This window comes from Zalophus californianus, chromosome 6, assembly GCF_009762305.2.
Source record: "Zalophus californianus isolate mZalCal1 chromosome 6, mZalCal1.pri.v2, whole genome shotgun sequence".
Taxonomy (NCBI): domain Eukaryota; kingdom Metazoa; phylum Chordata; class Mammalia; order Carnivora; family Otariidae; genus Zalophus; species Zalophus californianus.
In genome coordinates, this window is record NC_045600.1 from 113,235,267 (window position 1) to 113,261,690 (window position 26,424).

General features: G+C 54.5%; 1 protein-coding gene and 1 long non-coding RNA gene across 7 annotated transcripts in view; one reads left to right on the plus strand and one right to left on the minus strand.

The window, feature by feature from the left end:
• Window positions 1–7,599: 7,599 nt before the first annotated feature.
• Window positions 7,600–26,424, plus strand: part of CCDC33 (coiled-coil domain containing 33) — a 102,592-nt gene continuing 83,767 nt past the window's right edge. For 4 of the 6 annotated variants that reach the window (XM_027570849.2, XM_027570853.2, XM_027570851.2 and 1 more), the window contains exon 1: window positions 23,877–24,257. In XM_027570849.2, the coding sequence (XP_027426650.2) occupies window positions 24,237–24,257 (21 nt within the window). In that variant the 5' untranslated portion in view covers window positions 23,877–24,236. Of the gene's footprint in view, window positions 7,943–8,825; window positions 9,162–23,876; window positions 24,258–24,974; window positions 25,087–26,424 lie in introns of those variants that run through there. The other 2 variants (XM_027570854.2, XM_027570852.2) reach the window with 2 other exon arrangements.
• On the minus strand, window positions 11,287–12,740 carry LOC113909556. Its single transcript, XR_003515765.1, has 3 exons — window positions 12,618–12,740; window positions 12,164–12,408; window positions 11,287–11,438 (listed from the first exon to the last, which is right to left on the minus strand). It is a non-coding gene; the product is annotated as an uncharacterized LOC113909556 (long non-coding RNA).

Below are 26,424 nucleotides of genomic sequence, written 5' to 3' on the forward strand. Positions count from 1 at the left end.
TCTCCACCTCCCGAAACCATTTGCCCGAAACTTGATCTCCCTGGCCCTCAGAGTCACCTCTGGTGGAGAAGCCTGCACAGGGCTTTGATGGCTGAGTTTCCCCAGCTGTGGCCCTGGAAGGGCTCAGGAACCCCCTACCTACTCTCATTTGTCACCATCCATCACTCCCGGGGGGGCCGTGGCCTGATGAATTGCTCCAAGCCAGAGGGGAACCACCAGCTAAGCTTTTAATAACCCGCTGCTGCCCAGCTGGGCTGAGGGCCCTGACCACGGGAAGGGGCTCTGTCACACTTTCATGGGGCTTTGGGGCTTGAATTTCAGGAATGATCCATTCAAGGGGGAGAGCCTTCTCCTCAACTCTTCGTGGCCCAGTCCTGTCCAGGAGAAGTCTGGGGTTCTGGGGCCTGCTGTTCGTCCCAAGCACATTCCTGCAACCCCCAAGGCTGCAGGGACAGTGCGCCCGTCTCTGTCGGCTGGAGGCGGGCTTGGGCTCACCATGCTCTCCCCTCCTCCTCCTAGAGAGGGTGCCCTGGAGGGGTAAACAGCACTGGGGAAGGAGAAGGGGGCTCAGAAGGTGTCGTGCTCTGGCAGGCAGGGAGGGGGAGGGAAGAGATAAAGATGGGGACCAGAAGCAGAGCCCTAAATCCCCAGGAGACGGATACGGGGGGAGGCACCTTCCTCCTCCTCCAAGGAGAAACGGGGAACAGTCAACAAAAGGGTGGGGCAGCCTAAGGAACACAGGCTTTAGGATGTGAGATCAGTTCCCCATGATGGTGAAGACTCCAGACAGAGGGCAAAGCCATGAGAAGAGATTTTACATAGAAAGGGGTAAACCCACAACTCAAAGAGAAAATTCACCTTTGGCCTCTTTTCAGGAAATCTAGAACATTTGCATACATATGCAGGGAAGATGCCCTGCATCTCCAAGGCCATTGGTAATGCAAAACTTGGCAACAAGCCCAATATCCATGGCTCAGCTTTGATAAGTCTGTACAGTAAGGTACTTGCTCATGGCCTGGCATGGTAAAACTTACAAGACATAGTGTCAAGTATAATAAACACGAATGCAAGTTGCTGAGCAATACATAAATGTTCCTTTAAGCTAGGTATGTGTGGGCATGCACGTGTGTGTGCGCGCGCGTGTGTAAATACATTAGAAAATGAACTGAGCAGACACACAGCAAATTGTTCATAGTGGTCACACTTGGGGAAGGAATGAGTTTGGGAAAATGAAGGGGGATTTTCATTTGCTTGAAATGTATATTTAAAATCTATCTGTCTGTCTATCTATTTCTCCATCTGGTAAATCAAAGGAAAATACTGTAAGGCTGTATTGAAGCCTGCTGTGTGAGAGACGCTGTGCAGGCATCACTGAGCTGTGTGAAACAGATTCGGTCCCCAGACTAGTATTGCACATCCCCCAGACTCTCCTGAAGCTTACATACAGCCCTGAGACTAGGTATTGGCCAATGAGATGGAAAAAGAAGCATTGACTATAACTTCTGAAAAGGGGTGTTCGTTAAAAGAGCGATGTTTTCTTTACTCCTTCCTCCTTCCCGATGGCTGAAATGATGGCTGGATCTCAGGCAGCCATCTTGGCCTATGAGGTAGAGGTCACGAATTAAGTAGGATAGAGCAGCAAATTAGCTGCAAAGAAAGAGCCCAAGCTAAGGCCAGATCTTAGGGCAGAAGGAGATCTCAGAGACCCCTGTTTTACCCATATTCACCATCACCTCAGAGGAAACTGAGGCCTATAGAGGCCACATGACATGCCAGGGCAGTGACTGAGCTAGGAGAAGTTTTGCCAGAGATCCTCCCTCCTTCCACCCGCTACACACACACAGAGCTCACAGCTCTTTGCCCAGAAACCTCCCTTCCCAGGGCTTGGACTCTGCTCCCTTCTGTGGTTGGGGACCCTGTCTGAGACCCAATCCCTGGAGTTGGGCAAAGGCCCCCAGAGTTGGTCAAGTGGCCCGCCTGAGACATACCTCTCAGCATTCTGTCTGATGAGAGCACAGCGGGAGCTCTGCCCACTGGTGCCTACGGGTGGGTCTGTCTGTCAGTATCTCCCATCTGGCTCCTTTCTCTCTTTCTGTGTCCTGTCCTTCGGCTGCCTGTCCATCCCAGTCCGTTGGTCTCTCTTTCCATCCCTGTTACTGTCTCTCTCTCTACCCCCCCCCACGTCTGGCTCAGTCTGCCTGGCCCCCACCTTTCTGCCTCTCCTTCTATCTCTCTGTCTCTGTCTCACTCTCTGCCAATTTCTGTGTGTGTCTCTCTCTCTCTAACCTGTCTCTCCCTTTCCATTCCTCTCTCCTGCTCTTCGTTTTTTGTGGGTTTTTTTTTTTTAAGATTTTATTTATTTATTTATTTATTTATTTAGAGACACAGCGAGAGAGGGAACACAAGCAGGGGGAGTGGGAGAGGGAGAAGCAGGCTTCCTTCCGAACAGGAATCTCAAAGCGGGGCTCGATCCCAGGACCCTGGGACCATGACCTGAGCCGAAGGCAGACGCTTAACGACTGAGCCACCCAGGCGCCCCTCCTGCTCTTTGTTTTGTTTTTCTCTCTGTCTCTCTGAGCCTGACTGTGAAGTTGGTCTCTCCACCTAAAGGTTCTAGGCAGCACCTTTTCTCGGGCCTTCTTGTGTGCTAACTTAGTGCTGCACCAGCCAGCTCCCCTGTCTCCCTCCCCGCTTACCTGCCCTGCCTGTGTCCGGTGCAGAGGAGGACTGGGGCCGGTCTCTGAACCCCCAGAGTCTGCAGGGCCCCCAAGCAGGCCAGACGTGGGGCTCGGGAGTTTGAGTCCTTGGAGCCGGTAGAACAGCTGAGCGACCATGGGAGGCAAAGGTCGGTGCTGCTGATGCTGCCCGAGTGCGGCACCCTCTCCCTTCCACTACCTCAGGAACTTTATCCCTTCTAAGCTACGGCTGGCAGAGAGGGGCTGTCAGGTGAGCCCAGGGGTCACGGGTGCAGCCCCAGCTCCTGCGTAGCCGAAGGCCAGCCAGAGGGCTGCAGGCATGACCCTCGACTCTCCTGACAGTGCTCCGTGCCAAAGCCCAGAGCAGGAGGCCAGGAAGGGGAGGATATGCAGCCCAATGGTGCCAGAGACATGGAGATTGGATCAGAGTTACCACTCAGAGGGAAGAGTCTCAAGGTAGCCAGGCCCCAACCCTAACCGCCACTCTCAGAGGAGGGAAGATCCCAGACTTCTAATTTTGCCTTTACCAGTTACTGAGTGACCACAGAGGCTCTTTCCTGCTCTCCGCCTGTTCTCCTATCTGTGCAATGGAGACAGGCTGGCTGCCATGCCTCACTTTACCAGTGCTGAGTCTATGATTCTATCACCCCGAAGGCTTCTGGCGCTGTGGACTTGAAGGGAGAGGGCCTGGGACTATTCCATGCCGGGGCGTGGGGAACAGGGCTAGGAGGGGAGAGGCTGCTGGAGGGAGGAGGCTGGCTACCGAAATCACCACACTGGCCTGGGAATCAGGAGGCCTGAGGTCCAGGTCCCTCCCTTCACTCCCCTGCCTGATCTCTCTGAACCTCTGTTTCCCTGTCTGTAGAAGGGGATAATTGTGCCAGCACTATTAGGAGGACCCAGGAACTCACACATGTCCCTGCTGGGAGGATTCAGCTCTGAGCTGAGACCAGGGGTTGAGGGAGAGCTGGAGATGGCTCCTTGGGGATGAGGAAGGGGGTCTGAGGGCCCACAGGTGTCAACAGAGGAGGCTAAAAGGAGCCATTGTGGGAAGCAGGAAGGGGCCCTCTGGGATGGGCTAATTACAGGCCAGGCTCTTCCAGACAAAGCCAGCAGCCTCTGAGTGGCCATTCTTCCAGAGAAGAAAGAAGCCTGGAGGGCTCCATTAAGGCCTTTCATGCTGGGGCCCAGGAGGGCGGCTTGGAAGTCAGCACTGCTGCCCTCCCTCCTCACCCCACATCCTGCCTCTTCCTGACTCCTTCTGCGGGAACCAGGCCTCTGCCGGCAGGTTCAGTCTTTTGAAAACCACAGAAAGCTGAATCAGGGAGGCAGCTAGGAGTAGAGAGATTACTGCAAAGGGAGTAGGGAGCCAGTCCTGGTCTGCTACCCTGGGCTCAGTTTTTCCATCTGTAAAGTGGGAGCGCTATCCAGGCCTGACCTGCTAACATTCACTGAGGTTTCCAGGCTTTCTCTGTGGAACTGAGGCCAGGCCCAGAGAAGCCTGAGCACTAGGAACCACTACCTCCTGGGGCGCCTGGGTGGCTCAGTTGGTTAAGTGCCCAACTCATGATTTCGGCTCAGGTCATGATCTCAGCGTTCGTGGGATCAAGCCCCGTGTCAGGCTCTGTGCTCAGTGGGAATCTGCTTCTCTTCTTCTCCCTGTCCCTCTGCTCTCTCTCTCTCTCTCTCTCTAAAACAAATAAATAAATTTTTAAAAAATCTTGATGAAAAAAGAACAAAAAAGAGACCACTACCTCCTGCCCTGCCACTTAACCCTGCCCCCTCTCCGAGGCACCAGCCTGCCCAGTGAGGCACCAGGATGCATCTCTGAGTCTAAGCATGAATCAAGAGCCCAAAATGGTCTTCTCTTCTCTCAGATGGAATCCAGTTGAAGTAGCCAAAGAACCATTTCTTATTCTTTTCTGTACAAGCAAAAGCTGGATCGGGTTTGTCCATCCACTCATTTACCCTTTTATTCATTCACTCATTCATTCATCCCCTCACTCATTCATTCCTTCAATAATGCTTTAATGGTCCCCCAGGTACCTATCCCTTGCTTGGCCCTGGCCTGGACATACAGACATGATCCCTGACGGAATACTCAGTCGCATACGGCAAGTCATCATTTGAGACAGAAGGAGGAAGATGCAGAGTGGGGCAGAGGAGGGAGTCACTGACCTGGTTCCAGAGGAAGAGGCTTTTAGCTAGTCTGCAGGCTGCCTAGGATGATACCGGGTGTGGCTGGGCAGTTGGGGCAGAAGGAAGAGCACCAGCAAAGGCAGGGGAGGGGAGACAGGGCAGGGCAGGCCCGGGGCCCAGGGCAAAAGTAAGCCTCCCCAGGGCATTATGTTAAGTGAAATAAGCTAGTCACAAAAGGACAAATACTGTGTGACTCCACTTAGATGAGGAGCAGTCAGTCACATTCATAAAGACAGAAAGTAGAAGGGCCGGTTGCCAGGAGCTGGGGGGAGGGAGGAATAGGGAGTTGTTTCATAGGTATAGAGTTTCAGTTTTATAAGATGAGAAGAGTTCTGGAGATGGGTTGTGCAATAATGTGAATGTACTTAACAGTTACTGAACTGCATACCTAGAAATGATTAAGATGGTAAGTTTTACATTATATCTATTTTACCATAATTTTAAAGGATAACTATCACATACAAACACACAAAATGAGCCTTTCCTAGAGACTGAGTTGGGGAGGGGAAGCAGGAAGCGGAAGGGGTGCAGGGCCCTCCAACCATGCTGAGACCAACATGGTCACCTCAGACCTTTTATAGAAAGTGGGAGGGAGGGAAAGAAGAGAGGAAAGCAGGAAGAGGGAAGTGTGGCACGGCTCAGGGTAAACCGACTAGAAAGAACTGTTGTGTGCATGGGATCTGCTTATAGGGTCATGGGGCTGGGTGCAGCTCAGAGGTTGGCCCAGGGCAGAAGGGAGTGACTCCCATCTTGTGACATCTCTGGAGGTCACTTCAAACATGCAAGGGAAGAGAGCTGCTTCAACTGAATCACTGGATCTCCAAGACCTTAGACCTAGCGGGGGCAAACTATGGCTTCCAGACCCAGGTTGGTTGGTCAGGCCCAACTGTTGAGGCAAAGGTTTCCAGGTGGCCTCTCTTCCCCAGATGGCCAGACTCTGGCCTTTCCCACTCTGACTTACAGAGTTGCAGACCCCGCCAGAGCTATGGGAAGGCTTATCACCCAACTCACACTTATAATACAAATGGAGCCACTGACACCCAGAGAGGGAAAGGGATCTGCCCAAGTTCACGTGCAAGTCAGGTGGCTAGACCCTCTTTGCCTCAATTTCTCCTTGGGGGAATCTGAAGGAACCGGATTCTAATCATTGCAGAGGAAGCCTACCACATACTTTGGGACCCTTAGCAGGGCTGGCCAATACTATCTTTAGACTGGTTTATCTCTTATTTGTGGAAATAATGCATTCCAGTCAAAGTGACTTCAAATGAACTCTTGAATGAAATCTATGCTACCCATACATGTGCTTTTTGGACTCAGAACTGTACTTGTCAATTTTAGGAGACAGAAGTCCCTGATAATATGAATTTCAATCTTCGAGCCAGTCCTAGGACAGACTTAATAGGAGAAAGTATAGTGATAGGTACAGATCTCAGCTCAGCTTCTTACTAGCTGTGTAATCTGAGATTCTCTTAGCCTCAGATTCTTCATCTGTAAAATGGGAATGATTATATCTACATCACAGAGCCATGTAGTATGCCTGGTATGCAGTAGCCACTCAATGAAGAGTATCATAAATGATGGTGATGATGATACTGGACGTGAAGATGGTGATGATGGTGTTGATGGTGACAATGATAGTGATGGTGGTGATGGTGATAGTAATATAATGATGGTAGTGATGGTAGTGATGATAGTGGTTGTGATGGTGGTGATGATGAGAGTGGTGGTGGTGATGGTAGTGATGGTGTTGATGGTGATAGTGGTGGTGGTGATGGTGATGATGGTAATGGTAATGGTGATGGTGATGATGGTGATGATGGTAAAGGTGATGGTAATGATGTTGGTGGTGACAGAGATGGTGGTGATGGTGATGATGGTAATGGTGATGGTGATGATGGTGATGGTAATAGTGATGATGGTGGTGGTAATAATGTTGGTGGTGATGGTGATGGTAGAGATGGTTCTTACTGAAGAATGTTCAGAATTTTCCCTCTCCTGTTGGGTATCAGCAAGACCCAGGCTCAGGAAGGATGGATTCCAGCTTGACAACTCTTTAGTGTAAGAAGCTCTGGGTTCTCTGCCCGATATTGTGAGTTTTGATTACAAAGGCAAACTGGTTCCAGAAGCAGGTGCTAAGGCCATGCTCCCAGAGAAAAAGCACTGTCCCTCTTCCCTTGAGACCCCCCCCCCAACTCACCAACTTTTGGGAATGAATAGGCATATAGAGACAGGCTCTCCCAGAAATGGAAAGTCCTGAGAACCCCATACCCTGTGCTCCCCACACCAGTACTCCTCATCCCTGACCCTGCACTAATTTTCCCATAGAATTATCATCTTCTAACACATATTATAATTTATTCATTTTCTATATTTTGTGCCTGTTTCTATCTGTCCCAACCTCCCTCTCCCACTAGACGAGAAGCTTCAGGAGGGCAGGAACCTTCATTTGTTTCACTGCTGTATTCCAAATGCCTAAAATAATGCCTGGCACACATTAGATGCTCAATAAATATTTGTTGAATGAACAAATGCTAAAAGGGAGGGATCAGTGGCGGCCTTTGTTTCCCATGACAGACCCAGCTTCCTGGCTTGTTACCTGGTTTCTTCTCAAACAAACAGAGAGGGGTGGGGTATGGCCCTGAGCGCCCAATGTACAGGCTTTCAGACTGGGCCCAGGCTGGGGCTCTGGGAGGGAGGGGGCAGCGCTCAGCCTGGGGGTCAGTCCCCGGGAAAGTTCATGGCCTTCAGGGGGCCTGAACCCTGGGTCCCTGCATCCCTGCAGAGCCAGAGGCTGAAGGCAGAGGAGAAGATACTGGATCTAGAATTTGAAGTCTTAAGTGTGGGGTTTAACGAGGAGGGCAGATACGCCCTGCGGCTGACAGCTGAGAACCCCCTGCAGGCTGGATCTGGGGCTGGGGTACTGTTGCAGGTAAATAATGGGGACCCCCTCCCTACCTGCTCTGCTGTCACCGATGTCATTGAGCAGCAGGATCCTGGCCAGAGCCTCGCCCTCACCGGGAACAAGTTTGTCTTTATTTTGCCCAAAGGTATGAAGTGAGGGTGGTGGTTGGGGAAAGAGAAGGCTCCTGTAAGTCCTGCCCCAGCCCCTGTCAGGGACCCCCGGGAGCTTCGGGGCAACTGGGAGGGTCAGAACTTTAGACTGGATCCCAAAGCTCTGTCTGTGTGATCTTGGGCAAATGCTGGTCCTCCGTGAGCCCCTGCCTCCTTCAGTGTGACAGGGGGACACTGATGCTGGTCACACGGGTCGGGTGAGGAGGAAATAAAAGGACAGATGAGGAATGGCTTTGTAAATTTACAAAAGCTGAGTACACAGCAGGTTTGGGGCCAGTCCCACCGGCTGTCACACTGAGTAACATTGGAGCCAGTGCCCTGGGTGCCCAGCCCTGAGCACCACTGGACTGTGGGCATGGGGGTGGACGGAGAGGTGGAGATCTGGATCTGGGCTTCGGGAAGTTTCCAGATTAGGTAGAGAGGCGGGAATCTCAACAGAGAATAGTTAAGTGGTCCAGAAGGAGCAGAAGATCCATGCCTCGACTGCGAGGCCACGTAGGCAGGCTTCCAGGAGGAGGAGGGATGTGAGGGAATGGGGAAACCAAGTCCCAGGCCTTCAGGTGACCAGAGATCAGGGACAGGTTGAACTCTTCCCTCCAAGTAGTGATACTCAGGACCATGTCACCGGCTGAGAGCCCTCCCAAACCCCACATCGGTAGAGGGAGGGCTCAGAGGTGGGGTCCGAGAGGTGTCAAGCCGTCATCCGCTGGGAAAGCTTAGCCAAGCCCAGTCCCACTCAGAAGGCCGGCCGCCCAGGTTTCCCCTCCCCCCCCCAGGGCCCTACCAATCATTCCTCCCCCCGGGGGGAGGCAGGGAGCCCCCAGACACGGCCCCTGAGCCCACGCCTCCCCTCTCCAGGGTTCTGCAAGAACGACGGGCAGCACGACGCGCAGCTGCGGGTGGAGGCGCTGCGGCTGGGCGGGGCCTCAGGACGCACCGCCCAGCGGGTGGGCGAGGCCATCTTCCCGGTCTTCCCGCGCCCGGACCAACCCCGCATGAACCTGTGGGCGCGGGAGCACGAGGACCTGTACAGCTACTGCGGCAGCCTGGCCCTGCTGCGTGCCAGCGCCGACCCCACGGCCCGCCACTGCGGGGGCCTGGCCTACAGCGTGGCCTTCCGGGAGCACCGGGGCCCTCAGCCTCCAGCCCCCAACTGCCCCCCGGGGGCCGGCCCCCCAGGACCCGTGTCACCAGGCCCAGAGCCCCAGCTGCCCGGGCTGCAGGTGGGTGTTCCCTGGGACCGGCTCAGGTTCTGGCATCACCACCACCCCCACACACACCGGCCCCCAGATCCAGAGTCTCTGATAAGCCTGGCTGTCCCCAAATCCTCACTGAGCAGAGCAGCAGACCTTCCTAGGGTGGCCTCATTCAGTTCTGGAGAACCTGCAGTCTGAGAATGGAGGCAGGGAGTCCCAGGGGGTGACAGAAATATGGAGCAAAGCCCACAGAGCAGGGACACCACTGGGTAGAGTTTTTTTTGCCCAGTGAGTGAGTGTCCCCCGAGAGCCTTTAGTCCCCAAGCACAGTCTCATGCATTGTCACCATGTTTTGAGGGAGGCCGAAGTGACCACGAGACAGAAGTCTGTGTGCGCCCACCTCCAAACGCTCCAGCTCCCACCATGGCCAGGAGGGACTCAGCCCCGAATCGGGACCCTGGCAGCCTCAGACCCAAGTAAGAGACTCCTGTCCTTGTCCAAGCTGAAGGAGGGTTTCCCGGTGTGGTTGTGTTCTGCAGCCCGGCCGTGTGTTTGGTGAGCCTCGAAGCCAGCACAGGTGGAAGCTAATAGAGCAAGTAGCTGCCCATTTCCTAGGCAGTGAAACAGGATCATGCCCCAGGATGCTTGGTTCCATTTAATACCAATGATATTTCCTGGGGAACTTTACACTGGTGCGTGGGATCCAAAGCTAGGTCAGTCCCGGAGCTCACAGTGCCACCTAGCTTGAAGACAGCGGATACAGTGTGAGCATTATATAGTCCTGTAAGTCATGTGCTGGAAGGGGCGCTCTGGTGAGGGAGTGTGCAGGTCACGCTCCTCAGAAGAGCTGTCATTTGAGATGAATCTTTCATTCATTCATTCATCCGTCAGGCATTTGTTAAGTGCTGACTCTGTCAGAACCTATACTAGGTGGGTAAGATTTTGGTGTGCTAGCTCCGGGCTCTGGGGAAGGTATTCCAGGAGGAGGGACAAGAATAAGCTGGCTGAGGCGAAGGAAAGGGTTTAGCTGGCCGCAGGAGAAAGGAGGCAAATGGGGAGAAAGTTCTTGTGGGAGAAAGGTACACCATGAACGGTGGTTCAGATAGCAATCTGGCAGCACGGCCAGGAGAACTGGGAAGGGACCCAGGGGCCGGTTTCTCTTGCCAGGTCTCAGCTTGCTACGTGGACCACTTTGGCCTCTGTTCGTTCATTCATTCATTCATTCATCCGTCAATCCATTAACGAATACTTTAAAAAAAATCAACAAATACTTTTGACCATCTACTGTATGCTGGGGGCTGACAACCCCGATTGTGAGGGAGTTGGAGCGTCTCTGGGTTCCTATGTGACATTCCACTGCCTCAGGCTGCAAGCTCCATGACTTTGGGGCCCTGGCCCCTCTGTCCTAGTTTGTCACAGGGCTAGATACACACACCAGAGGCTCAGAGCGCAAGGAGAAGCGGTCCCCTGCTCTCTGTGACCAGCCTGAGCCAAGGCCCCGCAGACAGCTTGCAGGCTGCAGGGAAGGGGGGCCTTGGGTGGCGGAGCCATCCTCGGCAGCTCTAATTTCTGTTATTTAATGCCATCATCTTCCTACCGTTCTCCCTCTTAAAGTGTCAGATGTCTGCTTCTACCAAGACAAGAAAATGGCTTTCAAGGGAGAGGAAAATAGCTTCCCTCCTGGGGGGTCAGCAATCACAACCCTGACAACAAGGCCAGGAAACCGATGGGGGACAGACAATGCCACGGGGTCCTTCAGAGGATAGAGGGGCTGCCTTCTCTCAGCTCAAGTGGACAAGGAAGGTGGGCACCTTTCTGGAGCTGGGACTTGGAAGCTCAAAGACACAGCAGGAAGGACAGCGGCAAGACTGGGGCTGGGGCCGCCGTCCCTCCTGCCTGTGGCCAGCTCCCTGGGGAAGCAGTTGTGGCCTAGAACCACAGGGACCCTTGAAACCCTCCGCCCTCCCCTCTTAGCAGATGGGGAAAATGGAGCCCAGGAGGGAAGGACTTCACCCAGCTCTCTTGGGCTCTCAACTGAAGAGGAGAGAAACAGCTGAAAGGGGGATAAGGTGAGGTGGTGAGAAGAGGCAGTGATCCGGAAGGATGGAGAGAGGAGACTTTATTCATTGCATTCAGTTCAGGGCCAGGAATGGATTTCTGAGCTCAAGGTCACCTCCTCCAGGAAGCCTTCTCTGCATTGATTTTGTTCCTTCCAAACTATCTTCAGTCCTGTCTGCATCAGGCATTTCAACCATTGAATCCACTGTTCTCCAACCTGTGTGTCAGTTTTTAAACCGGAACTGATGATGGTCATGGGACAAGTGGGGAGCAGAGGGCAGGGGGTTGGGAATGCAATGTCAAGAGTGAGTAGGCAGGAGGAGGCGGGGCTCCAAGGGAGTGTTAGTGACTTTGAATCTGAACCACTCTGCTCCTCAGCCACGGCACTAAATGACACACCAGTGCGGGCCACAGCATTTCCACAATCCTGAGACTCCACCAGGACAGTCAATCCCCCCACACTAACATCATGTGGGCAGTGAACACCTTCCCTTCTTCAGTCGTCAAGTTTCCGTGTGTGTGTGTGTGTGTGTGTGTGTGTGTGTGTGTGTGTGTGTGTGTGTGTGTGTGTGTGTGTGTGTGTGTGTGTTGAGGGGTGAGGGCATAGCGCCCGCGAATATTTCCAGCGGGTATAGCCCGACTCCAGGAGAGAGATCACTCCCTAGGCCCCTGACCCACGGATGGGGGACTGGGGTGCACAGGCGGAGGCCACGGTGGGGCGGGGGGGTAGTTTTCCGTGCATGGGACCAAGCTAGCTCCAGGTTTCCTGCCCTCAGCTGCTTGGGGTGCTCAGTGGCTTCCTTTCCGGGCAGAATTCCACCAGGCTCATCCTGTCCCTGACGCTACCTCCTTATCCTCTTGGCAGGTTTAAGACCACATGGCTGTGCCACCCCGGCACCCCAAGGCCCGCCCTCCCCCAGAGTAAGAGGGAGTTTATCTGACCAGAATGAGGGTGGTCTGTCCAGGGCTGGGCAGAGGGTGTCCCGGAGGTGAGGAAAGCAGCAAGGTGCAGGCCACAGTCAGGTGGTGACTCCGGCTCAATTCTTTTAAGGGGGAGCGATGCCTCCTGGGGGTTGGAGGGCAGGAAGAGGACACCACAGCCCTCAGGGACCACATCCCTCCTGGCACCTCACTCGACCCCTCCTAGGAGATCCTGAAGGCTTGAGGACAAACTCCCACAGGCAGAGCTGTTTAAGAGAGAAACCTTGGGCTGGAAATTCCCAGTGATGAAATTTCTGGAAACATGAACTTAAAAACGCCTTGCTTGTAGCTCTGGGAGCCATCCTGGGGGCTCCTTCACTCTGCAAGCGAGCATCCTCCCACTGGTGCGGGAGCTGGGGAGGGGAGGGCGCGGGGGGGGGGGGGGCTCCCTCCCCCACCCCTGCCCTGCATTTACCTCTTCCAAACAATCGCAGTTTTGTTTCATGGAAACTATTCCGTTCCCCAGGAGCCTTTTAAATGACGCTTTCAAGGGTCTTTTTTTCCGTAGTCTTTCCATTTAAAACACCATTTTTTTTCTTTTTGCCCTGGAGGGGGAAAAAGAAGAAAAAGCTAATAAAGCAATCACCAAATGCTGAGCACCTGGCTCGCAGCCTGTGGCTTCTGATTGTGGCTTGGCACCAACAGGCGGGGGGCTTTCGTTAAGGAGCCATGGAGGGGAGGGGAGCTGGCAACGGCTGGTCAGGCCCCTCTGCCCTCTGTCCCTAAACCTCTGGCTCCAATGTCTCCCTTTGTTCCCTCCCTCCCAGTCCCTCTCCCCCTTTCCTTTCCCTCCTCCCCGCCCCCACCCCCTCCAGTCCCCATTCGGAGCTCCAGGCCTGCACACTCCCGGCCCCAGTGGCCCCAGCGGCCCCAGCGGCTCCCCTCTGGCCAGTGCGCACTCCACGTCTTCACTCTCCTTTCCTCTTTACTCCTTTAAATTCATTGTGCCTTTTATTGCTCGCTATTGCACACGAGGTTTCTATTGCCCTGGAGACTAAAAATAGTTCAAGCGGAGATAGGCGCACAATGTGGATTTCATTAACTTTACCGCCCGGTTCATCTCAGGGTGGGGGTGGGGAGCTGGCCTGGCTGGGGAGCTGGGCACCTCTTTGCTCAAGCCCCTTCGCCTCAGTGCCAAACCTGTGGTGTTCCTCACCTAGAGAAACCTCCACTTCTGCTACTCACTCCCACTTTCCTGTCGGAGGAGGACGCCCATGACCCATTTCACAGGTGGGGAAACAAAGGCTCCAAAAGGCAGGGCTCGGGCTGCTACTAAGAGGTGGGAAAGGTGAGAACAGGCTAGACCGGGCCTGCTGGCCCCCTCCCAGGCTAACGTCCCTAGTCCCTCTGTACAGGGACCCCACTGTCGCCCCTCCTCCTCCCTCGCCTCCTGAGCTCCATCAAATACAGAGGATTGGAGCAGGTCAGCTCTTTCTTGCAAATGAGGCAGTTTTATGGGCTTTAGAAAAACACTCCGATTGTTCCCTCAATTACTCCGAGCGGATTGAATATATTAATCTCTCTCTTAACTCGAGTGAGACTTGGCTGCCGCCCCTCCCCCAGCCACCAGCACCCTTCTAGAGCTCGGCTAGAGTGACTCCCAGCCCCTGGCCTTCCTGGCCCTGGGCAGGTCAGCCTGGGTCCAGGCAGCATGCTTTTGCTGCACACACGCGTGCGCGCGCGCGCACACACATACACACACACACACACACACACACACACACACACACCCCGGCGGAGAGCTGCTCTACGTTTCTCTATCAATTTTCATTGATTTCCTCCTTTGCGGCTATTTGGAAGAGCCTTTTCCTTGAGTAAACTTGATCACAGGGGCAAGGGGGGTGAGAGGGGGATGGCAGGCAGCTCCCCCTTCTGCTCCTGTGACAACTGCCTCCAGCTTAAACACACTCTGCCTCAGGCAGCTGAGCCCCCGCTAAAAGCTACCTGAGGTTTCCCTTTGTAGCTCGATTTTCTTTTATTTCAGTGGAACAAAGCCTCTGTCAAGGCGTTCCCAGAGCGCTGTCACCCACAGCGCTGGGAGGGGTGCAGGCCCATCGCCAGTGATGGGGGGCTGAGGCTGGCAGGAGAGGCGGGCTGGCCGAGGCTGACTGGGGCTGGCCCAGGGACAAGGACATGACCAGCCCCCTCAGGAAGAGAAAGGCCATTAGCTAAATGTACCACAATTGCCCTGCAGGCCTCCTGATGCCCCGCTTCTCCCTCTGTGGCGCTGAAAGGCTGTGCCCGCAGGGGCCTCTGAAGGAGACCCCAGAGCTCCCTGGACACAGTGGATAAGACCTGAAAATGGGGGGGGGGGTCCCATATTTATGTCCTTGCCAAGCCCGTCCCTCAGCCCCGCCCGGCCTGATTTCCAAGTCATCTCTGTAGGCCTGTGGAGTCCTATCTGGGTGCCTGGAGCTCAGCAGGGTGGACATCGAAGAGGTTTGGGGTTCAGGCAGCTTACAGTGGGAGGCAGGTGCACTGGGGTCAGGGGGACCTGGGTTCAGATCAGTCTCCGGCATCTATCTGGTAGCTGTGTGGCCTTGTGCAGGTTACATAACTTCCCCCGGCCTCCATTTCCACATCTGCAAAATGGAGGAGAGCTGTTCCGGTGTCCTCTGTTGCTGGGAAGTTAAATGAGCTAGCTTACAGTTGGCCCTGCCCTGCAGGAAGTGTGGAATAAGTGATATCCATATTGGGCAAAACTGCCGTGTCTGGGCCTCAGTTTCTGCATCTCGAAAATAGGGTTGCTCCTTCTTGCCTAGCTGGCCTCCCGGGGGGAGGGGTGATGGGAACTTGTGAGCCCCCCTCTCTGGGACCTGAATACCAGGTTTCGGAGTGGAGAAGGCTGGCCTAGCCTGGGCGCTAGTCTAGGAAGAAGCTCCATTAGCAGATTGTTGTACCGAGCATGCCAGATGGCCCTGCTGCCCTCCCCCATCTCTGCCTTCCCCCACTCCAGCCAGGGGCTACTGCTGACTCACACCTCCTGGAGGCTGTGTGTGTGTGTGTGTGTGTGTGTGTGTGATATGTGTCTGGTGAGGGGGAGATGGAGCGGAAGGGGGTGCCTGCCTCTGATGTCCTTCCAGCCAGCCCCTGGGAGGAAACTGTGGTGGGCTTCTCATTTCCAGAAATTACCTTCCCAGTGAAATAAGGAGGGAGGAGGGGCGGGAGGATCCAGTTATCTGGCCTTTTATGTCATCTTCCTCTTTGCTCCTTCACTTACACCCCTGGAAGGTGGATGTGCCCCCCAGCAGACCCTCCTGAACACAGCCACCCTCGTGGATGTGTGGGTGTACACGGACCCCCCCCCCACGTCACATCCTGGACACACAGAGACCCTCCCCATCACAAAGAGAGATTCACACCAACTCACTGGTGGACACACATGGGACACACACCCTCCCACACACAGATCTGCACCTCCTTGGGACATTCCTGACTTCATCCCTATACAGACCCCCTCAAGTGCAGCCTCTACCAGAGAAGAAAGAGACTTGGGGACGCGGCATGTATGATGTATGAGGTGAAATTAAAACCGCATGTGAAACCAATCTTTCAGAATTGATCTTTAATGGAACAGTGGATGGAGGAGGGCTGCGGGGAGGGAACAATGACGGGACCCAGCCCAGCCTGACCTGGGTTGGGTCAGGGGTTGGCCTGTCAGGAGTCAACTGAGACACCCCAGCCTGGTCCTGGCCTGGCTCTGCAGAGGTCCTGGGCTCAGGAGCAGCTGCGGCCAGCAGGGCCCAGCCCCTTCTGCAGACAGATGGAGAATGAGTGGGGCCTTCCCTCCTCAGACAGATCTGGGTCTGACAGCCTGACCTAGAGTCCAGTGGTCCAGCCTCCCTGGGCCCAGGGTGTTCATCCATCTGTCCATCCATCCATCTGTCTGTTCATCCATTCCCCAGCAGTAAACAAGGTAGCTGTATCCCTTCAGCCCTTGGGGAGCCACCAGGCTGGGCAGGGAGAGGCAATAGGAGGAGATGGAGGACAGTGACCCTCCAAGCTGACTGTGAGGGCTGCTGGGACCTGGGGAGGAAGTGATGGCATGACTGGGTGGTCATCAAGGACTCGGTCTGCTGTAGGAAAACCGGTTCTGGCCAGGAGTCAGAAGACCTCGGTCTAGGACCCTATTTCTTAGTTGCAGGGTAACTTGGAGCAAATCATTTGACCTCACTGGGCCTGAAGTTCCTCCTCTGTACAATGGGCAGAGCACTGCCTACTGATAATGAGGTTGTGAAGTCAGGTGAGGAAGAGAGTGGGATATTGCTTGGTTCGCGAAAACCCACCTCACAAGTGTCAGGGGGACCTCTGATCCCTGCCTCAAGGAATGGGTGGGATTCCGAGAGAGATTGAGAAGAGTGGTTTTTCAAGTGGAGAGGACAGTGTGAGCAAAGGTGTGGCAGCAGGAACGTGGAGGTGGGTGAGGGAACAGCAAGCAGGGAGAAGTGGAGAGAGCACCTTTGTGGGATGGGGAGTTGCAGGGATGCCACGGGAACGGAGGGCAGGTGTGCTGGCTCCGTGGACCCCGAGCCTTCTGCCATCACTTCTGCTGCTCTGAGCCAGGCTGGCAAAGGGGGAACCTGTGAAGCCCACTGAAGCATCATAAAGGTCTTGGGAGGGGGACAGGTAGCTTTCATAATGTCCATTTTCTGGAGCAAGAAACAGCCCTTAGAGGAGGTGGCTGGCTTATCTAACCCTTCCCAGTGAGTCAGGAGCAAAGCCAGGCTGGAATCCAGGGGCCCCTGTGTATTTTGGTTTCTCAGGCACAGTAATCAGCACAGAGGTGGGACTGACTTGCAGCATTCTTTCCCAGGGAGACTCCTACATTGATGGGCTTTCTAGGCGATGTGACAGGATCAAGGGGAAGCAGTTTGGGGAAAGAGATTTCTTCCCAGTGGCCCCATATGACACCAAGTCCAGCCAAGACAGATTACTGAGTCTTTTTTTTTTTATTTTATTTATTTATTTGAGAGCGAGCGAGCACACAAGTGGTGGGAGGGGCAGAAGGAGAGGGGGAAGCAGACTCCAAGCCGAGCAGGGAACCTGACGTGGGGCTCAATCCCAGGACCCCAAGATCATTACCTGAGCCGAAGGCAGATGATTCACCGACTGAGCCACCCAGGCGCCCCACAGATGGAGTCTTAAGTTGACCCCAACGAGTCACTGTGCTCATGGTGCTGGGTGGTTTGAGAGCAGGACTGGGGATGGGTTGGGGCTGTCAATGGCTTAGAGTCCCTAGGCAACCCTCCTGGCCCACTGGAGTTGGCAGATGACACTGAGAAAAAACTGTTGCATAAATAGTCTCAGGGCAGAATCCAGCCTTTTCCCAACCTGAGGGGTGAGAGAGAGTTACAGCCAAGAAGGTGCAGTGGATAAACATGGCCTTTGGACTCGGATCCCAGTCTCTGCCCCATACTGGGTGTTCCTGACCAAGTCACTTCTCTGACCCTTTGTTTTTTCCTCTGTGAAACGGGGGTAACGTTGTGATTTTGCAGCATTGATTATAAGGATTAAATCATCTGCTAGCCTGACTGTAATTCAGGAGCCCTTCCTGGAGGAGAGGAGATTCCAAAGACTTCCAGAATGGAGGCAGACTGGAAAGCACAGTGGATCCAGCCTCGGAGGCAGGGGCGGGCGGGACACACATCCGCAGGCCTTCTGCTGCTGTGGGGAAGTGCATGATTCTTCCGCACAAGAAATGTGTGTTAAACCCTGATTCTGTGCCAGGCCTGGCCTCTCAGAGCTGCCTGGGAGACAAGAGACCACAGCGAGGCCACTGTGGTCATTGGAAGTCGGAGGGGAAGCCACAGGACCTACCCTGGGGGAAAGGGTGAAGATTTGTCCTTAAACCCCTGCTCTGCCACCTTCCAGCCCTGGGACTTAACTTCCTCTGTCAAATGGGGGATGACAGTACTCCCCTGACAGGATCGTGGACTTGAATATGCAGTAAATTGAAAGAATATACTAAATGCCCACAGAACATTAGCTATGATCCTTGTGCACGGTGAATGGCAGCTTGCCAGATAGACAAGGGTGGGCGGGCCGCATTCCAGGGGGAGGGAGGGAACAACTTAGGCAAAGGCCCAGAGGCTTGAGAGAGCTGTGGTTTCCTTTGGGAACTTGGGGGAGATAGAGGGTGGGGAGCATCGGGTCAGGTGAGGGGCTAGCCATGGAGGCACACGTGGGACAGAGAAGGCTGAGTCTGCCCCCAGCCCTCACCCCGCAGGAAGCCTGCCCTTCAATCACTGCTGGCAGGCGGTGGGGGCCTCCCGGAGCTGAGGCCCTCCTCCGGCGGGCATGGGGGTGGTGGGGGGAGATATTATTTTAATCTTCCTCTTAAAGCATAATTGCTTTTTGTCGGCGGGTGTTCCGGGAGCGGCCTCCCCGAGAGATTGCTTTGCAGGCTCCTGTCCTCCAGGAGACAGGCAGGGCTGGGCCAGCTCGGCGCTGCATTAATATGCTGCAAATGTGATTTCATGGCCTCAAATGAGATTAGGGCCAGAGGCTGCGCTCCTTGTAGAGACGGTGGGCGGGCGGTGTGGGCGAGGGGCCTGGCGCTGAGCAGGGAATCTGAGAGGGAGGGAATCAGGGCTCCCAGGCCCACTAGGCCTGAATAAGCAGTTTCCTGTAACCCGAGCTCCTCAGGCCTGCTGGCTTATCGCAGCTGCAAGGCAGGCCCCCCAGACTCCCTACAAGCACCTCAGTAAGGGCAAGGACGAGGGCTGTGGTCACGAACACACTGTGCAGCCAGATGGCCAGGGTCTGAAGTTCGGCTCTTCTGCTCCAGGCTCTGCCTCTGTGTTCTCATCTGTAAAATGGGGACTAGAGTAGTACCTACTTCATGAGTAGTTGTGACAACCGAGTTAACGTGTGTAAAATGTGTAGAGGAGGGCCTGCCACATAGCAAGTGCTTGTTAATTGTCAGTTTTTACTATGAGGTCCACATACCAACTCTTTGTGCCCTAGTAGGGGGGAGAAGGCCACGGAGAGCTTGGACTCAGGAGGAAGGAGGGTTATCTGGGGGGCAGGCACCATTATCCTAGGCTGAAGTGGGGGCTTCTGAGGAACCACAGGGGAGGAGGAAGGCATCGGATGTTAATGTCATCCCTCATTCATCCAGTGAGCACCCCACCTGGCACCAGCTTTGTGCCAGGCAACAGCCTGGGCCCCAAGGAGGGACCACCAGGCATAGTCCCTGTCCTCAGAGGAGACAGACCCTCTCCCAGAAAAGAATAGTGGGTATGAGCCTGGGCACAGGGAGGCCTATGGGCTGTGGATCCAATGCCCCTGGTTGGGGATGGGGGCCCTGGGGGCAGGTTTCAGGGATTTGCTGGAGGTTGTTTCATTTGTGTCTTGAAGAAGCATCATGAATTATTCAGGCTGGCAGAGGGACAAGGACAGTCCAGGCAGATGGAACAGCATATATTGAAGGTCAAGAAGCTGGAGAGATCAGAGCCCATTCAGGGGACTACAGGAGTACAGTGTGGCTGAAGCATGGGTGTGAGGCAGGGATCAGCTGCCACAGGACTGGAGAGGCCTGGGCGAGCAGACCGTGAGGCCTTCAGGGGTCTCGTGGGAGAGTTTGAACCTCTCCTGAAAGCAGTGGGGCCCTTGTGAAGTGTTTACTGAGATAGAGGAGGACCTTGGTCAGATTTGTGGGTTGGAAGAGTCGGCGTGAGGGGTGAGCCTACTGCCACCCCCAAGCCTGAGTGGACCCTGAGTGGACCCCTACTCCATCTTGGCAGATGGCTTCAGCTCTCTCTGAAGGAAGGGAATGGCAGGTGGCCTTCATTGCTTACCCCTTTATTTAGTTCTTTGTTAACGAGTTATTGATTTTTTCAAAAGAAAAATGCCCCAAAGCCACATTGCATCTTTAGCAAAGTGATTCATGAAGTGAGGATGGGCCCCGGGTGGCCCCCAACGAGAACTCTGGTTACCAAATGCTGAGAGGCCTCCTTCAACAAGGCAGTCAATAAATGTGCATGCTGAGCCAGGAAAGAGAACAGCACGCCTGTGACAGGCACCCCAAGTCCCCTGTTGCAAAGCTGGGGCCACAGGGGCTCAGGTCAGCACACCCCCGTGTGAACGTGGAGGAAGCTGGGTTCAGCGCTGCCTGCTGTGTGCCAAGCACCTGACCCCCACCAGGCCCCTGCGAGGAGGGATAGCCTTGCTGCTTTGCAAATGAGGAACTGCAGCCCTGATGAGTCCAGGGACTTGCCCAGATGCCTGCTGCAGGGCTGAGCTGAGCCCAGGGTAAGGTGAGGCAGGCTGTGGATTCACCACTGTAAGGACAGGAGGGGGCCCTCCTGAAGTCGGCCATCCTTCAGCCAACAAGCGAGCCCCTGCTGTATATACCACTCCGGCTGAGGGGACATGATGTGGCATTTGGAGAATAGAGACCCTCAAAGAGAACGGCCTCAGCTGACAACTGTCAAATGGCAGGGCAGGGGCAGGGATTTGGCTGGGTCCCACGCTCCTGCCTCAGGCTTAATACCTGTGAAGGGTGAGCTCAGCACAGACACAGGCCGGTGTCACCATCCACCAAGAGGACCGTTGAGAGCAGGGGATGAAGGGAGTCAGGGAGGCTTCCTGGAGGCAGTGTCTTGAGCCAGTCCCTAAGGACAAATTGACCTGAGGTAGGAAAGCAGGAGCCATTTCTGGCGAGGGGGCTGCCTGAAGAAAGGCGTGGCTGTAGGAACGGGCCAGGAAGCCGGGCATGGAGTGGGTTGGCAGAAGAGGGGAGACAGGGGCTGGAATACTGGGGGGGGGGCAGGGTGGGCAGGGTGGGAAGGCTCAAGCACTGGTGGAGGTGCGCACACTTCCCTCTACAGACAGGTTTTGCTTCTCTGGCCCATGTCTGCTGTGGAAAACCTGCCAGGTTCCAGTTTGTTCAGCAAGGGAAAGAAGGAGCAATTTTGGAACACTCAGCTGAGAATTGGTGCTAAGTTGTGGTACCTGCATTGCGTCTTTCGGTCCTCATAGCAGCACTGATTTCCCCACTGTATAAGGAGGGACGCCAAAGCTCAGAGAGGGTTAGTATTTTGAACTAAGATCACACAGCTATAAGCTACCGTTTGCTACAGAATCACGCTCAGTTTCCCATCATCCTTTGCCTTTTCGGGAAGCGCAGTGCAACAGCCCAAACAAAATACAGAGAGAGTGATGGGGGTAGGGAAGAGTGGAGGAGGGGAATAGTGGGGGGTGTCAAGGGGTGTGGGACAGGACTATGGGAAAAGGGGAACAGAAGGCCAAGTTTGGGGGCTCTGGGGGACACACTTCTGTGGACTTGCTGCAGGGATATTTAGGCCCCAAGGGACACCTGGGACAGAGAATGAGGGAGTGTGGACAGCTGTGAACCACGTGTCCACAGACTCTTCCTGCTGCCCAGCAAGCCCAGTGCACAGCCATCGGGGGGAGCAGGACCCCTCCTTCCCCAAGAGCCAGCCCCAGAGCCAGCCCAACGGCGTGCCCTCCACAGCTGTGGGCTCCCTAAAAGGCTGTGTTTAACCCCCAGCCCAGCCATGAGGCCACTCCAAGTGCTCTCTCCTGGGGGTAGGCGGGGAGGGTTACCTATTAGCTATGAGATCACTCATTCATTACCTTCTTCTCCTCACACTGGAACCTCTCTGAGTCATCAAGCTTGGCGCTGGCCCCTGGGCATTTGGGGAGCAAGCTCGTTTCCCTTGGCTGGGGGAGGCAAAGCTCCCCTTACCAGGGAAGGGTGATGAGGCAAGAGAAGGAGCTGGGGAGGCAGGGAGAGAGGTGGGGTTCACGGTATTGTTAAGTAGGAAAGCCACATGCAGTCCCGGGCTGATGGCTAGCTCACTGGCCAGGAGGAAACAGTTCTGGGGGGAAGGTTCTTGTGGCACAGGAGTGAGTGTCCCAGGGGCCCTTGGCCCAGAGAGCTGGGCAGCCCTCAAGTGAGGTGGTAGGAAGGCCCTTCTGGTGGCTGCTGAGTGCACAGGGCTTGCTAGCACTCTGGAGCCAGACCGCCTGGAACCAGCATCCAATTGCATGATCTTCTTCCCAGGCAGGAAGGCCAACAGGCTGGGGCTCCAGGGACACAAGCTCAGATGCCTGCTAGGGCAGCTGGATGAGAACCCAGAGGCCAGAGCCCAGGCGGGGCAGCCCTAGGGGCCACGGTGAGGCAGGGAGGGTACAGAATTTGAGGAGGTGTGGAGCCACAGCTCCTCTTTAAACTTGGCTCCGGAAGTGCCCTGCGGGCCTCTCCAGCCCTGCTGCAGAACCCTGAACTGTGCCATGAATGGTTCATGTGGGCCCTGGGGCAGCACTGACACCCCCCCCCCCACTCCCCCAGTCTGCTGCTGCAGTGTTGGGAACTAACAGGAAGGAGGAAGTACCCTAGGAGGGTAGGGGCTTTCATCCCCAGCCATCTGGATGACCTTGGCTGGTCTTTCCAGTTCCAATCATAGGTGAGGCCTCAGTTTTTCTGTCTCTAAACTGGGGAGAGCCACATCCTCCCTGCCTTTCTGTAGACTAGGGGTAGAGGGGGAAGGAGCAGGCCTCCGCAAAGCCATAAGCTCCTGCCTCTTGCTGCCAGGATGGGCCAGCGCTTGGTCCCCAGACCCAGGAAAATGGGAAGAACCCTCAATATGGGGTCGAAAACTGCTGGCAGAAGAATGAGGCAGGCCACGGGAGTCTTCCAGACACCTCTCAACCCCACCCAGTATCCCAAATCTCACGTTTGCTAGCCCAGGATTCCTGACCATGCCTCCAGGCCCAGTTCATACCAAGCCTCCCCTCGGAGCAGACCTGACCCCAGGCCAAGGGCCAATCACTCCTCATTCTGCCCTCTTACTGTTCAGAAAAGCACTTAGAACCACGTCTGGCACATAATAAGTGCTCAGTAAAAAGAACCGTTATCTTTGTAATAATTTCTTGTGGAGCTCGGAAATGAATTAGTCATGATATTGGGTCCATACCCCAGAATCATTGTTGGCCCTCTTTGGTTATTTATTATTGTTATTTTTTAAAGATTTTATTTATTTATTTGAGAGAGCGGGGGGCGGAGGGGCAGAGGGAGAAGCAGGCTCCCCACTGAGCAGGGAGTCCGATGCGGGACTCGATCCCAGGACCCTGGGATCATGACCTGAGCCGAAGACAGACACTGAAATGACTGAGCCACCCAGGCGCCCTATAATTTATTTTTGATAATATAATGAACACCCATTAACCGACCACCCAATCTAAGAGACGTTACAATAACATACCTCCTTACTCCCCATTCTCTCTGCCCTCTTCCCACCCAGCCTCTAAGAGGAAACCATTTTCTCGAACTTTGTGTTTATTATTATTAAACAAGTGAGAGACTATAGGCACCCAAAGAGGTAGGATTCTTTAACAGAAATAGTTGTTATTAACCAAGTTGTAACTTCCTGTGAGTAGTGTCTAGGTCACCTCAGTGAGGCTGGGCATACAGAACCACCAGAGTCTTGGTTGATGAGCTGTTTGCAGTGCCAAGAGCAGGGAGGGTGAGGACCGAGTATGCCAGAGAGCAGGCAGGACCCAGCTCCAAAAACAGGGAGAAGGGCTTCTGAGCCCCCGCCCCATGATACCTGGACTCTACCTATGTGACTTCTGCCCTCCCCTATGACGTCACACAGTGTTGCCCAGGTGACCCCGCTGGGCTTTTCCAGGACTGGACAGAGAGAGACACACCCCGTCTTTACCTTCTTGGGGGTACCAAGAGCCAGTGGTTTCAGCTGCTGACCCCTACGCAGCTGGTCATGGCTCCAAGCCCTGAGGACAACTCCACTGGAAGAATGTCTCACTACTGAGAAAGCTCCAGGCTGCCCCCACCTGCCCAGCCCCCCCACCCATTTCCCCTGTCGAGGTCCCAGAGCCAGTGTACGGCAGCCCAGACACAACACTGACGTCCATACTGTTTGCCAAGCCCCAAAGACTCCAAGGTGCTCAGGCCAGCTGTCTGGGCAGGCCCGATGCCTGACCACCCACCAATATCAGGTACTGGTCCCCAAGTTAAACAAGGCCAAACACTCCTGCCCCCGAGAGGATGGGACGGAAAAAGAAAAAGGTGAGGCCTAGGGGCATGGGTCATGCACCTGCATGAGCTCATCTCTCCTTCAAAGTCCCTTGTTTTATTTGCTTCTAAGTCATGACAAAAGCTCCCCTTCTCTGGGTCTCAGTTTTCACAGCTGCTAAATGGAGAGCGAGGTGGTCTCTGTGGTGCTTCCAGGTTCCAGGCATGCTATACTCTTGGGCCACGTGGGAGCAGAAATTTGGCATGCTTGCAGGTGTTATCAGCTCCTACTACCCTTACCTGGTTGCTTCTGCCTGGGATCCCCATAGCCCGGAGAAAAATGTAGCTTGAACTGCGTATAGTGCCTCCCCCCAACCATAGCCTGGAAAGGAGTTTTTGCCCTCTTGTCACAGAGGCTCAGAGACCCCACTGAGATGGCTCACCATCACTCTCCAAGATCTTCTAGGAGATTCCCAGGCTGCCGCCCTAGGACTGCCAATGCTCCACTGTCCTACGCCCTTCCAGCCCTGGCCCAGACCCTTGCCCCAGGTCACAGATGCTCAACTCCTAGAAAGAAGGGGTTCTTGTCGGTTGTGATCACTGCTGTATCCCCAGCACTCAGCACAATGCCTGACACATAGTAGGTGCTTAATAAATAGCTAGGACAGAGCAGCAAGACCCTGCCAGGAGGGGACTAAAATCTCAGCGCAGTGAAATGCAAACAGTTCAAATAAATAAATAAATAAATCTTCAAGAGAAAAGTGCAAATAGTTCAATATGAGGCCTCCCTTATCCTCTGCTAACTGGCAAGGCTGAGCCTATGCCCTCGACTGTGCCAAGTACCAACAGGGATGGCAGAATGAGCTAAGACCAAAGGCACCAGGTACTTGCTAACTTGGGGACAGCCTCTTTGCAGTTAGACTCAAACCAAATAGCTACGGGGGCCCCCATTGCGGTTTCTACTTTATTACCCTTGACTTTGGTGTCTTTGGTTCCTGGTGTTCTCTACCCACAGCTGGCTCCTCCCCTTGAGTCCACCCTCCCCCTTTCAGCTACTTTCTGGAATGCCACACACTCAGGACCAGGCCCTCCCACTTGCCTGACCTAGAGGCCCTAAGCAGCCAGCTGGTCCTACCTGCCCACTCAAGCTGGATTTGGGGATCCCAGGAGCATGCATGGGAGCCCTGAGAAGGAGACAGATTTGTTTTATTTCATTCATAACTTTGCAGAACATTTTTAATGACTGAGTAGAATCCCCTAGAAGGATGTTCGTATCGTGGACAGAGTAGTACATATTCATATTTCTTTGGTGAATCTTCCATGTCTCTTATTGTGGTGATGCCTATAGATTTCAGTGTTCTCTGTGTGTAAGGGATATTCATTCTTTTATATATATTGCAAATATTTTCTCCTGTTCGTCTTTTCTTCATATTCTGGTGAATTGGGGGTTATTATAGAAGCTGGTATGGATATTTAATGCAATCAAAGCGATCAATCCTTTCCTCTATGAGTTCTGACTTTTGTGTCATCTTTGGAAAAGCCTCTTCTCCTCCAACTACCACAACTCCCACTGCTAGTCCTGACAAGTATTAGCTACCCAGCTCATGAGCCCAAGGGCATGTACGTTGTGGCCATAGAAAGCTTGGCACATCCAGAGAACACTACTAGAGCAGAGCAGAGACCACACAAAGTGGAGGGAGACATGGACCCCATCCCCCTTCCGGCTCTGCCTGCTAGCTAAGCCCAGTGCCCCGGATACAAGGGCTTTTGCCTCCCTGAGCCTGTTTCCCCACCTAGGAAAGGGCCCCACCATGACCATCGTAACTCCCAACCAAGTTCAGATGCTGACACTAGAAGGAACATGAAGGACCATTTTTTAACTCAAAACCTTTGTGATGCAGCTGGGAAACTGAAGGGGCGGGGGCGGGCATTGGTCCCGATGCAGGCACTTCTCTGAGGGAAGCCTGCAGATTCTCATCCAGACGTAGGAAGGCAGAAAGGGGAGGCAGACAGGTTGGCCCATGGCCCCGGCTCCAGGCCTCCCACTTGGGCCCCCCCTGGCCCCCCAGTGGGCACATGCCTGCAGGCCTCGCCGGGAGGCACCAGCCTGGCAGCTGGCCTCATGCCCAGAACTGAAGCATGAGCAGTCTTTGTCAGCCCCCTGGAAGCTTTATTTCCCAGAAGGCTGTCCCACAAGGGGAGGCACAGAGCGGCTAGGGGA